Consider the following 12,556-nt stretch of genomic DNA (forward strand, 5'->3'; position numbering starts at 1 on the left):
AAATTTGTTTTTGTTTTATAGGCTTGCTTGGTTGTATTCTCGAATAATCGACATGGAAACCAAATCTGACTTCTTCCGATTTGAGATGTATCAGGACCTACTAACTAGTAAGCAAATCGAATTTGACATTCTGGTTCAGGAAACATGGAATAAAACATGGATAAAAAACCTTAACTTAGAAAACGCTGTGCATATAACAACTTTAAGAGATCCTGTGGACGCTTTTGAATCTCTTTTTCATTACGTTGATATGACTCAATTTTATAATGTGTCTTCATTTTCCGAATTTGTTTTAAAATGTAATAGTACTAAAGGCCCTAAAACTGAGAGAATGAAGGGATTATGGGGAAGAAATCAACTAAGTTACAGCCTAGGGCTCCAAGAAAAACATTTTGATGATATGATGATGATAAAAAAAATTTCCAAGGATATTGAAGAAAAGTTTGATCTGGTTATGATAGCCGAATACTTTGAAGAATCTTTGATATTTCTTAAGAACATACTAAATGTACCTTTGATACACGTCCTAAGCACAAAAAGCAATGCTCGACATGACGATTCAAAGCATTTTGTAACTAATCAAGAAAGGGGCATTCTGTCGAACTGGTTGAAGGCTGATATTCATCTTTATCAGCTATTCAGAAGGTAATTAAAATTTATTCTTACCAAACATTTTTCTAGTCAATTATATTTTATGGTAACAAAACAAAATTAATTCTATGTTGCTTTATAATTTTTTAAATAAATTTAGCTGAAGACAACCTTTACTTTGTATTAATAAATGACTGGTATTCTCCGAAATGATGGGTTTTGACAGGCAAAGAAAATTTCCTCCTAATAATTCCACAGGAGGAGGTTTAAAATATTGGGTGCTTGTATATGGAAAATTAGAGAATTAAAATATAGCTGTTTTATTACTTTTAATGTTTTTTCTTTTTTAACTTTTACGCAGAAATATACATCCAAACCAATAAAAAAGTAAACGCTACTCTTCTATGACACAGCTTTCATAAGAGACTCTCCGAGTGCATCACACCAACACAAATCCCTCCAGTCTCTGAATACTCACAGAACACTAATCATTCAATAATTTTTACGCCCACAGCTTTTCTTTCTCATCAAATCGAAAACGTTTACTCCCCAAATCCCCTAAACCGAAAAATGAAAGAAAAATTAATTTTTTCCTTAATAAAATGTAAAACTAAAAAAATCACTCTTTATTCTAACCCTTTCTAAATATCTTCTTCTTTCCGCAATTGAAATAAAATATTGCTCAAGTAAAAACATGGATATCTCTTCTATTTCAACATTTCCCATTGACAATTGGCATAGAAGAGAAGGAAATAGAAACTTGAGAAGTAACTAAACAATTGCAAAATTGAGAGTTATATTCTCTTTCCAATGAATAAAAGTGGTTTTGGGATGACAAAGCTTCCATTTATGTCTTGTTTCTCGTTTCGACATCTTTGTTACTGAACTCTACCACGTTATATCGCAATTTTAACAGATCCATTAGATTGAAAATGCTTTAAAAATCTAAATTTCACATCTCAATTGGGATCAAGCTTTTGTACAGTGCCAGGGAGAAATTTCCTGAACTATACAATTTTTTTGCTCTTCATAGAAACATTTTAACCCTTTGAGTACTGAATTAAGATGTACGGTAGATAAAAAATATTCAAAAAAATATTTTGGTGTAGAAAAATCGCTCATTCTGAATCTATCCTTAGAATCGTCCTGTGAAAAGAAATACAGAATGTCCTCGTGGGAGGACATTCATCCTTAGTGGAGTACGATTTTCTTTCAATTTGAGTATTTTTCTATGAAAACCCTTCAGCACTTTCAAACTCTTCCAAAATGAAATATCAAATATTTTTTTCTGATATGTTTTAATACAAGCAAAAGAAAAAAATGCACAATTTTAACTTTGATAAGCAAGGAAACATTTCCTTTCAACTTCCAAACACAGCAGCAAGTCCATACACTTTATACATCTCGTTTGAGACTTTTTCTTGCAGACTCGGCACTGAAGCTGTCCCAATTCATCTTTGAAAAGTGTCCCTGACCTTCCTGACAGATAGAAGCTGGGGCAGCTGCATTGTTGGGAGGGTTTGTTCACTTTGCAACATGAGCACTGGGATCTTCGGAGGATGAACGACCTGGGCGTCTTTTCACAAGGGAGAAGCCAATCTCACATGCAATCTGGTATTTGAATCGGAGAAATGGCATGGACCTTGATCCTACTTGGCTACAGTGCCTTCTATAAAACAGCCAAGAAATGACAATTGAAGTGTTGAAAAGGTAGTAGAAGATTCTCATGTACCATCTCATCTACTGTATTTGGTTTCTGTACAAAGCAGTCAATATATCTGACAAATTGAGGCTGCCCATATACTTGTTGTATTCTTTGACGATCACAGGACGCACCATCTCGATTTGAGTTTTTATTTCAGGAGTACCGCTTCAGAAAAGTATTCCTAGGCTCAACAGCACAATAGGTTGATGCTAGAGTGATGCCTTTATTATTGAAGCAATGGATTACGGCAACATCATTGCATGTCTTGACTCTCCAATCAGTTGCTCCTTATTTTCCAAGTATTTCTTGTTAATGAGCATACAACCTTTGACTTGGTCTTTTTGGAGTGTTGCCAAACAATCATATCCGGTCAACTTCAAGTGAATGACTAGTGGCATGCTAGCAAACCAGTTGTCAAAAAAAATTTTGAGGCCTTTCTTTGGTGGTAAGTCTTTTATCAACCTTAGCACAACTGAACCACCGAGTATAAAGTCTCTAGGAGCTAAAGTACCACAACCCTTGCAAAATTAGAAGTTGTAGAATATCCCACTAGCTCCAGCTCGAGTCAAATCTTCGAACACCAACTTGTTCGGGTTAACAGGTAAGTACTGCTTCATATCTGAACGGCCCTGGAAGGTATGACCCGCTCATCTACACTTTGACGCTCTTCGGACTCAAGCTGCCTCCTGGCTTGCAGGATAAATTTGATCATCTGTCTTATCTTGAAAAGCCTATTATGTTTTGGATCGTCCACTAGCTTGCTTGTTGAGTTGTCAACAAAGTGCAGGTTGACAAGAGGAAACTGAAAGCGATCCCGAGACATTTTAGATGCTATGACATCATACTTCAAGTCTCTGTCTCAGTAAAGTTTGTAACTTGGAAGGTGAAATACCCCTGTGTAGAAGACGATGGACAAAAATACTCTTACTTCAGATACTGTCGCAGGTATGAAAGAGGGACCAACGCGAATCAGTTTCGAATTACAGTATCTATTTTTTTCAAATTCGATGGTTTCATAAACTTCTTCAGTGAAGTAAGAGTCAAAGAAGTCGTAAGGCTTGGGCAACGGTTCTGGGGTAATACTTAAGTGAGATTTGTGTGGCACATCGCCATCTAAGTATGGCTTGTAATCCTTATATCTCCACCAATACGGCGTACGCCTGTTTGTATTCTTTGACTGATTCTCCGACGTCCCCTCCAGCAAGTTAATTTCAAGAAAAGGTGATGCAGTTCCAGGGATTTCCCTATCTTCAGCTACTTCATAAGCCAGAGGTATCTCATCTTTGTAAAGCAATTACTTAGTCACCTATATTAGGGAGCTATTTGTCTTTGCCGTGTCATTTCTCTAGCTCTTCTAGGTCAGAGACGCTGCCATCTGGCAACTAAAAAAAAGCTCCACGGCACACTGACTGTCGAGTCTCCCGCCTACCTTCTTATGAGACATACATCTCGTTTTCTCGTATTCATCCTCCATATCTGTGAAGAAATATATATAGAAAATAGAACAGAATATATTTATTCACTACAATAGCTGGAGCTAACATCAGCAGGTCAATACATAAAAATGAGACCCAAAACAAGGATAAAAAATAAAAGAAATAAACAGAAACATGAAAAGTTAAGGCAACAAGTCAATAAATTAAACTTTTCAAGCAAGGTGAATAAAATAGAATGATTTAATAAAAAAAATTGATTTATGTCAAGAATCAATTTTCACAGTTTAAACAGTTAACATTTTATAATATTAATTAAAAAACCTTTTTCCACAAAATTAGTTTTTCAAGGAAAAGTAAAGAACTCCATTAAACAAAAACGAGCAAAAATCAAATCAAATAATCTACCAAGCGTGAAACTACCACAAATCAGCATCGATAAATAAATGAAACCCAAAACTAACAGAAATTACAATAAATAACCGAGTCAAACTCAAAAAGAGCAGAAATTAACATAAGTTGGGCGCAAAACCCCTATACCTTCCCAAGGCCAGAACAAAAGTTGCACTTTACTGAAAAAAATATAAATGCTTTTACTTTTATAACTTTAAAAATCGAAAAATATTAACATTTGATTACTAAATATCAGTATATGTATATTTAACTGACAATGCACATTCATTTTTTTCATCTCCCCATGGTATAACTTATGATCCTTGCCCTGAGGGTTGTGGGGGAGTGTCCTCCTCAAAAATATATTTTCTATGTGGATATTCACTACGCTGAACAAAATTGCTATCTCAAAACTTTTATTGAATGTGTTTGGGGGAATGATGGGCGTGTGGGGGGGGGGGCTAGTTGGCCTCCAATCACTTTCGATTATTAAAAAAAACACTAGCCCTTTGAATTTCCAATCGAATGAGCCTTTTTTGAAGTTTCTACGACAACGCCTTCTTTAAAAACCTTATATGCAGCCAGGGCATAACTTAAAACCCTTGCCCTGAGGGCTATGGGGGAGTGTTCTTCTCAAAAACATATCTTCTATCTGGAAATCAACCACGCTGAACAAAATTGTTATCTCAAAATTTTGATTAGATGCGTTTGGGTAAATGATGAGAGTGGGGGGGGGCTAGTTGCCCTCCAATCACTTTTGACTATTAAAAAGAACAGTAACCCTTTGAAATTCCAATCGAAAGAGACTTTTTTGAAGTTTCTACGACAAGTCCTTCTGTAAAAGCTTTATATGCCCCCAGGGCAAAACTTAAAACCCTTGCCCTGAGGCTTGTTGGGGAGTGTCCTCCTCAAAAACATATTTTCTATCTGGAAATTAACTACGCTGAACAAAACGGCTATCTCAAAATTTTTATTTAATTTTTTGGGGGGAATGATGGGCGTGGGGGGAGGGACTAGTTGCCGTCCAATCACTTTCAACTATTAAAAAGGGCACTAGAACTCTAAATTTTCAATTGAATGAGCCCTTTTGAAGTTTTTACGACGACCCCTTCCATATGAAGTGCCCTAAAATCTAAAGGAAAATCTAAAATCTAAAGGATCTAAAGGAAATTTAATAAATGATACATTTTGCCAACATCGTTCTTATATGCCCTCAGGACATAACTTAAAACCCTTGCCCGAGGGTTGTGGGGGAGTGTCCTCCTCAAAAATATATTTTCTATTTGGAAATCAACTACGCTGAGCAAAATGGCTATCTCAAAATTTTGATTGGATGTGTTTGGGGGAATGATGGGCGTGGGGGAGGGCTAGTTGCCCTCCAATCACTTTCGACTATTAAAAAGAGCACTAGCCACTCCGATTTACTATCGAATGAGCCCTTTTCGAAGTTTTTACGACAACTCCTTCGATACGAAGTGCCCAGGTATGGAGAAAAAAATCACATTGTGCATACATCGTTCTTTACTTAGGCAGCGCTAGCGCGCTACCTATGATAGACTTTACTGTATAAAACTTTTACAGAATATATCAGAATCTTATAATGGTTGAAACATATATGGATATGGTTCGTATATTCAAAAGCACTCACAGGAAAATACCTGAAATAAACTGCATCAAACACTAAATATCTGTGAAAATTCCATTATTAAAATACTGAGTAAAATATGGGACATATGATTTGCAATATCTCCTGGTACTAAAGGCTGGGTAAGTCATTAGTTGTTGACAATTACTTTATATTTGTCAGAGTCTAGTGAATGGTTCTTCAGTAGGGCGGCTCTCGAGGTCAGGTAGTAGACCAAGATGATCTGGGGAATTCAAATAATCTAGTCCAAACAAACCGATATGTCAACTCATGTCTATGACTATCAAGTGAATTCAAGTTGAGCAGTTTTAGTGCATGATTATATGTTGATTAGTTATGTTGAAGTATAATTTTTACAGCTCTATTTTGTGTCATCTCTATTCTATCTTATTAATCTTTCATGAAACCCAGATGCCAAGCTGGACATGCATACTCAAGAGAAGTTCTAGTGTAGAAACCAAGAAAAAAATTAAAGAAGGCCCGAGCAAAAGAGAAGAAATCAATTCAAATTTTTTACTTTATATCTATAATTCCTGGACCAGATTGTAATAGAAACTCTCTTACCTGCCCTATTCCTATTATAGTACAAACATACCCACTCAGTACGACCGTCTTCGTACGAGACAGGGGGATTTCCGAGTCCTATAACTTCGTCCCTGATTCTAGAATGGCCAGGAAAAAGTTCCTAGGCCCTTAGCAATGATTAAACATCTGGTCTGAATTTTTGTTGAACTTTCTGGCCCAATTCCAATTCTCAGCAAAATTAAAAAAAGAACCTACTTTTTGACCAATTTCGACCCACTTCCTTTCAGTACTCAATAAAACCTGAAATCAGAAGTGAAGCATCACCTGAGGATGGTATTGTCCTGAAGTTGACGTTTAGTCTTGTAGAGGGCTGGCTCGGTTGCTCTTTTGTAAGTCCATGAAATCGAAGAGGTTAATAATCTTGCCTCATACGAGGACACTTGGACAAAAAGGGTCAATGTATATATAAATTTCTTTCAAGAGTTTTGATTGCTATTGGTTCACTACTACTAATAACAACTCATCTCAGCACCAGGCCACCTTGGGGCAATTCATATCTATTCTCAACCAATCCCAACCTCTTTCATGCAAATTTTTTCAAAGCATGCCTATTCAAATCCTCTCAGGAAGATGTCATTTCATCTGATTTCCTCTACTTTTCTCTCATTATAGCCCTAGATACCGAAATTGCACAGCACTTTTTTTTATAGCCCATTGTTTGAAACACGGTCAGTCCGTAAAAATCCCAAAACCATCCGTAGGCTATTTTCCTGGAAAACATCAAGCAAATCCTCCACCGTTTTTCGTTGCGTCCATGCTTCAAACCCATATTTGAGCACTGTAATTGCTGTAGCTTCTAATAATATAATCTTGATTTGCAGACTTATCTTTCAATTTTTCAAAACTTTTTTCAACTGTGAAAAAATTCTGAGCCTTGCCTATTTTAATTTCAACTTCTTCACAGTACCAACCGTCTTTAATAATAATACTACCAAGATAAGTGAAGCTATTCAGTTGATCTTTCTAGTAGTTACCCAGCGTCAGCTTTTTATCTTCACTTATTCCTAGTTCTAGCTCCTTATGCTTCTTAACATTAATTTTTATGCCTATTCTAGCACCATGAACTTGCAAAACCTCTAAGAAATCGTTTAATTTTAACATACTTTCATATAAGATGCCTTAATAACTAGCATAATCTAAGCCCATGCAGGTTTTTCTTCTCTTTTTGGCTCCATATTCTTTCAATGCCTTTCCTTTGCTCTTTAAGACAAATTCCATCAGAATGATCCACAAAAATGAGCATAGAATCTGATGCTAATAGACTACTAATTTAATACGGAACCAGCTACTAACCTCATTTCTTACGTTCACTGCAGTAGGGTGATTCTCGTGAATGGCACAAATCGCTTCAATGTATTTGTCTCGTTTTGACAGAATAAGATAAGATCTTTGCTAAGGGTCTTGTATAAGCTGATTCGAACACTTACTCACAATCTATAAAACTGAGGACTAAATGTGTGTGATGATTCAGGCACTTCCAAATTATTTTCCTAAGAGTGAAAATTTGGTATAAACACCCTCTACCCTTTCTAAATTTGCACTGTTTTCTTTTAAAACTTGTCTACCACATCTCTAAATACAACAAGTATCATCATACAAAGTAGTTTGCTACGTAGAGAAACCAGCCTAATGCATTTATAACCTCCTGAGACCTGACCATAGAAATACTTTTCTGATTATGTTCATTTCTTTGTAGTTGACTTAAAAAAAATCATTTTGACCCAAGATAAACAGAAAAAAAAAGTTGACCCCCCCTCACTTCGGCGGTAGGCTGTCCACAGATGTGGATACTGGGTCTGAATCAACCTAAGAGTATAGTAAAAATTTGTTTTGTCTATTAAAAGAGATATGTCAAAACGGTGAAAACAAAACATTACCCTTCATGAAATTTCTTGAGGCAGTTGTTGTCTCGTGTCAAGCAGAGAATGATTTTACACTGCGAGCACATCCATCTTGACCTTTTACAGCATCCAGGCCTTCTGCACCGGGCTGCATTCGCCAAGTCACAAAATTCTGGTAGATGCAGTGCAGCTCTGGCATATGGTGGAGGGGTTTCCTCTTTTCACACTCAAAACACGGTGTTGAGTTTCACCCAATGGCTCTTCGTTGCAATTTTTTTTACCTCGTGACTCTGAGCCTCCAGAATTGAGCAAAAACTTGGCCACGTTGAAACGAAGATCAATGAGCTGTTTGAGGTCACCAGAAACTTCTGGGCCATGGCCCTTCAGCTCATGAAATGCATTGGCTAGTGCAGCATCCACAAAATGATGAAACAGACGCACAGTCCATTTTTTAGTACGCGTCTCAAATCGGTAATAGCTGACCATGCGGTCCACAAGGTCGACCCCACCCATGTAGGTGTTGTAGTCGGAGACTACTTGTGGACATTTGACCTGCACGTAAGACCCTTGGCGCTTGTCATACCATTTGACCTCTGTCTCCTCTTCTTTGCCTGTGCAGTTTGAAGACAAGAGAACCCTTTTATCATCATACCACTAGGTCTCAGCTGCTTTTCTTTCTGAGTACACAGACATGACAGTGGTTCTTCTTCTCTTCCTTTTCCTTTCTGTTTCGGTAAAAAGCGCTGGGCCGATGGCACCCAAACGGTTCTTCATGATAGTTCCGGTCGCATTTATTTTTCTTTCAGCCAGCATGTCGAGGAGCTTAACAGACGAAAAGAATCGGTCAAAATAGAGGTATGCACCTTCCGGTAGGGTCTCAGACAAGCGCAGTACGATCCCAGCTGCCAAGCCATGTGCTACCAGCTGTTCTCCCAGGGTGGAGGCTCCCTGGTAAATTTGGAAGTCAAGTATCAGTCCTGAGGAGATGGTAAGGACAAAATTCTTTAATCCAACCGGATTGGGCTTGTTAGGGACATATTGCTTGAGAGTTGACATACCCTGGAAGGGTATCATCTGTTCGTCAATTAAACAGTTCCTGTCACGTGGCAACTGGAGACAGATATTCCTGAAGTTGTCAAGGATCGGCCGCACTTTCCAAAGCCTATTTTTGGTTTTTTTTTCGTCTGAGATTTCTGAATCAACAACGAACTTCAGGTTTGACCGGATTGTGAAGAATCTGTCTCGAGCCATCTTTTGTGATATGGCTTCCACACTAAACTTCCAGACAAGTACATGCGGATCCGAGGAAACTTGAGGGTCCCCATCAGGATGACAATGCAGTAAAAAATTTTCACCTCGTCTGGAGTTACATTCAAGCTTTTGTGTTGGGTCAACTGATAGTTGTAGTTCATGCAAAAAGCTATACGTTCGAAGAAGCTCTCCGGGTAATATAGCAAAAAGAATTGTTCTGTACTCCAATCGTCATGATCCTGGAAATGAGTAGGGCCCACGTCCGGGCCACGATGATTATTGAACCACCGAGACTTCCTCCAGGACAAGGTTGGTGCTACTTTGTCAGCCTTCAAGCGTTTGGCATGGGTTGCTAAGGTTGCGTCATCATCAGATTCTTCATTTTCAACATCTGGAAGAACAGCATAACTGCTTGATGACAGAATGGCTGCAACAGCTAGTTCACCATCACAGTCTGAAGACGACAAGGAGTGGTTTTTTATCCATTCCACATCATCATCTAAATCTGAGAGGTCCAGGTAACTCTCATCGAGCATTCCAAAGGCGTCATCAAGGGAAACTGCAGTAAAGGAACAGGTTCAGTAAGCTTGAAACTAATAGCTAGATAGATAGATAGGTAGATAGATAGATAGGGATTGGCAAAAGAACTATCACAAACCCTAGTGGACCAAATTTGCATTTCTTAGTAAAAAAAAAATACAATAACAAAATAATACAATAACAACACATAGTTACCAATGTAACGAAAACACGACAGGTAACAGTCAGAAAATACAAAATACAAAAGTCATAAATATAGGTCATAACTATAAAATATTTTTAAGGTCATAATATAAAAAGATAAAAAGGGTAACAAATAAAATAACCAAATATTCAACATAGAAAAAATAATATATACAAAATAGTTTAATTTTTAGCAGACTTACGGGAGGTGATTTTGGTTGATTTTATTTGCAAAAAAGGGTCTAAAAGTTGTTTATAAAGTAAGGAAGAAAAGGGTATGGGAAACAGAATGGGGGTGGGTGGGGACACTTTACGGGGATGGCGATTTCTTATGGGTGAGTGGCGGCTAGGTTGTTGCCAATTTAGTAAATAAAACAATCATTGGCTTCTGCTATCCCCATTAGAATCAAGATTTGAACTACGAAAAATCAACCCTAGCTCTTTACTCGATTGGAACCGCCTGTCCACAGACGTGGACATGGAGGTTTTTCAAGTTCCAAAAGATGGCACTTATCAACCTAACTGCTTTTGAAACTAGGCTTTCTAAGCACTGTCTACAATCAAGAGAGTACACCTGATTTTTCTCAGAACTCGTTCTCACCACTTTCTTTTTTTTTCTTTTTTCTTACCTTTGCTTTTTTTCATCTCCTTATTTTAGCCTTTTCTAGTTTGTAAAAACACCACTAAAAGTCGCAGAAAATTTCTGAAAAAAATCGTAGATGGCTTTCCAGGTCCAAAAAGCACGTTGAAACAACGAAATCTTTGCTAGATGGCGAGGCCTTTGCACAAAAAATGTTTTATGGGGGTGTCCACAGAGGTGGACACCAGGTCCCAGGAGGATAACTACCACACTCACTCTAGTCACTGCTCTAATAGAGGGGTTAAATTTGGAAGTTTTTTTACGATCTTCGGTTACTTTCCCTTTTTCAAAAATTATACTCATAATCTTCAGTAGCTTATTTCCAACCTTATACCAACAATATTTTAATTACTCCCTCACCACACTATTAACATCTGAGGCCATATTATTTTTTAATCTTTTTAGCACTGTCACTAACTCACCGTCACAAAGAACTATTACTTCACATTTAATGTGTCAAACTCTTTTTCATTTTCTCAATATTTTTACCAGTAACTCTGTCCAAGGTTAGCATATTCTCAAAGTGTTTTTTTTCATCAATGTCTAACTTGTTCATTATCACCAATTGTGACCCCGTCCAGATTGACTACTCCTTCTCGATTAATAAACATGTTAGTGCAATATTTTACTATTTTACTGTCTAGCTGCAACTTCCAGAAACTTGGCAATTTTACCCATGGTCTCAACTTAACTTCCTAAGTTTTATTTTAATGTTTTCCCTCACTCCCGTTGTTTCTTTACACTCTCTTTTTTCATATGATCTGTCACTGAGATAATTCCTGTACAAGCCTATTTTACCCTCTGTTATAATATGAAGAATTTTTGCTAATATTCCTTGCTGTGTTCCTAGTATTTTCCCTAAGACACCATCAGCAGCTTCACAAATTATTTTTCTATAATTTTTTCCTCGATCTTCTTTTAGCTCATGCTACTCATAATTTACAGTTCTTAATCAGGAACCGTTTTGTTTCTTATTTAACGTATATAAAGTCAACTGGTGAGTAATGTATCGATTAGCTAGTTATGAATACTCCTTCGTAAAACTGAAACAAATGCTTTAGAAAACTGACAAAATTGTTTCAAAACCATTATCTAGTTATATAGTCTATTTCATATACCTAATAACAGCCTTATTACATATTAAACTTGCATCCTCACACCAGAGGAAATGACATCCCACATTAGGTACAACTTTTTCTTACTACCAGAAAGCACTCTGAAATTTCAAAAAAAAATTAAAAAAAGGCCGATTTTGCTAAATTTTTCAAATTTCACGTCTCTAGCCGCAACAGAAGACATTATCCATTGATGATGAAATTTAGCAGAGAAGTTACTTGCTTAAAGAGACATCTTTTCCGATCTATTTGAAAATCATCATGAAAAATTTGCTTTTTTGATCCCTCGCAGATAGAGATAATCTTTTATGCCAGTAAATTTCAGGCTGATAAATCTTGACGAAAGCGAGGTGTTTGTGTTTCAACATGAAGGGTATTAAGGAAAAAAACTCCTGTTTGACGCTCTGGTATCTCATTAAATTAATTTTCCCACGGACATCTTTTTAACGACGGTTAATATTTCCAGTCTTAAGCAATCTCCTTCCCAGAATTTGTTTGATCAGTCCAACAGGTGATCTATCAATTTTCATCTGTTTTGTGTCAGTGCAATCAGTGAACCATTCTAACGATAATATTCTGGCAAGTCAGTGTGGAAATCTTGGTCTTGTAAATTTACGCCTTCCCTGCTCTTTCT

General features: G+C 37.0%; 1 protein-coding gene across 1 annotated transcript in view; it reads left to right on the forward strand.

Moving 5' to 3' along the window:
- Positions 1 to 12,556, forward strand: part of LOC148953618 (galactosylceramide sulfotransferase-like) — a 204,042-nt gene that overhangs the window by 61,997 nt on the left and 129,489 nt on the right. Inside the window, exon 2 of the mRNA XM_089088036.1 lies at positions 22 to 645. Coding sequence (XP_088944162.1) covers positions 22 to 645 — 624 coding nt within the window. The remainder of the gene's footprint in view (positions 1 to 21; positions 646 to 12,556) is intronic.

Source organism: Artemia sp. Qi Xiang Cuo, chromosome 4, assembly GCF_049724085.1.
Source record: "Artemia sp. Qi Xiang Cuo chromosome 4, ASM4972408v1, whole genome shotgun sequence".
Taxonomy (NCBI): Eukaryota; Metazoa; Arthropoda; class Branchiopoda; order Anostraca; family Artemiidae; genus Artemia; species Artemia sp. Qi Xiang Cuo.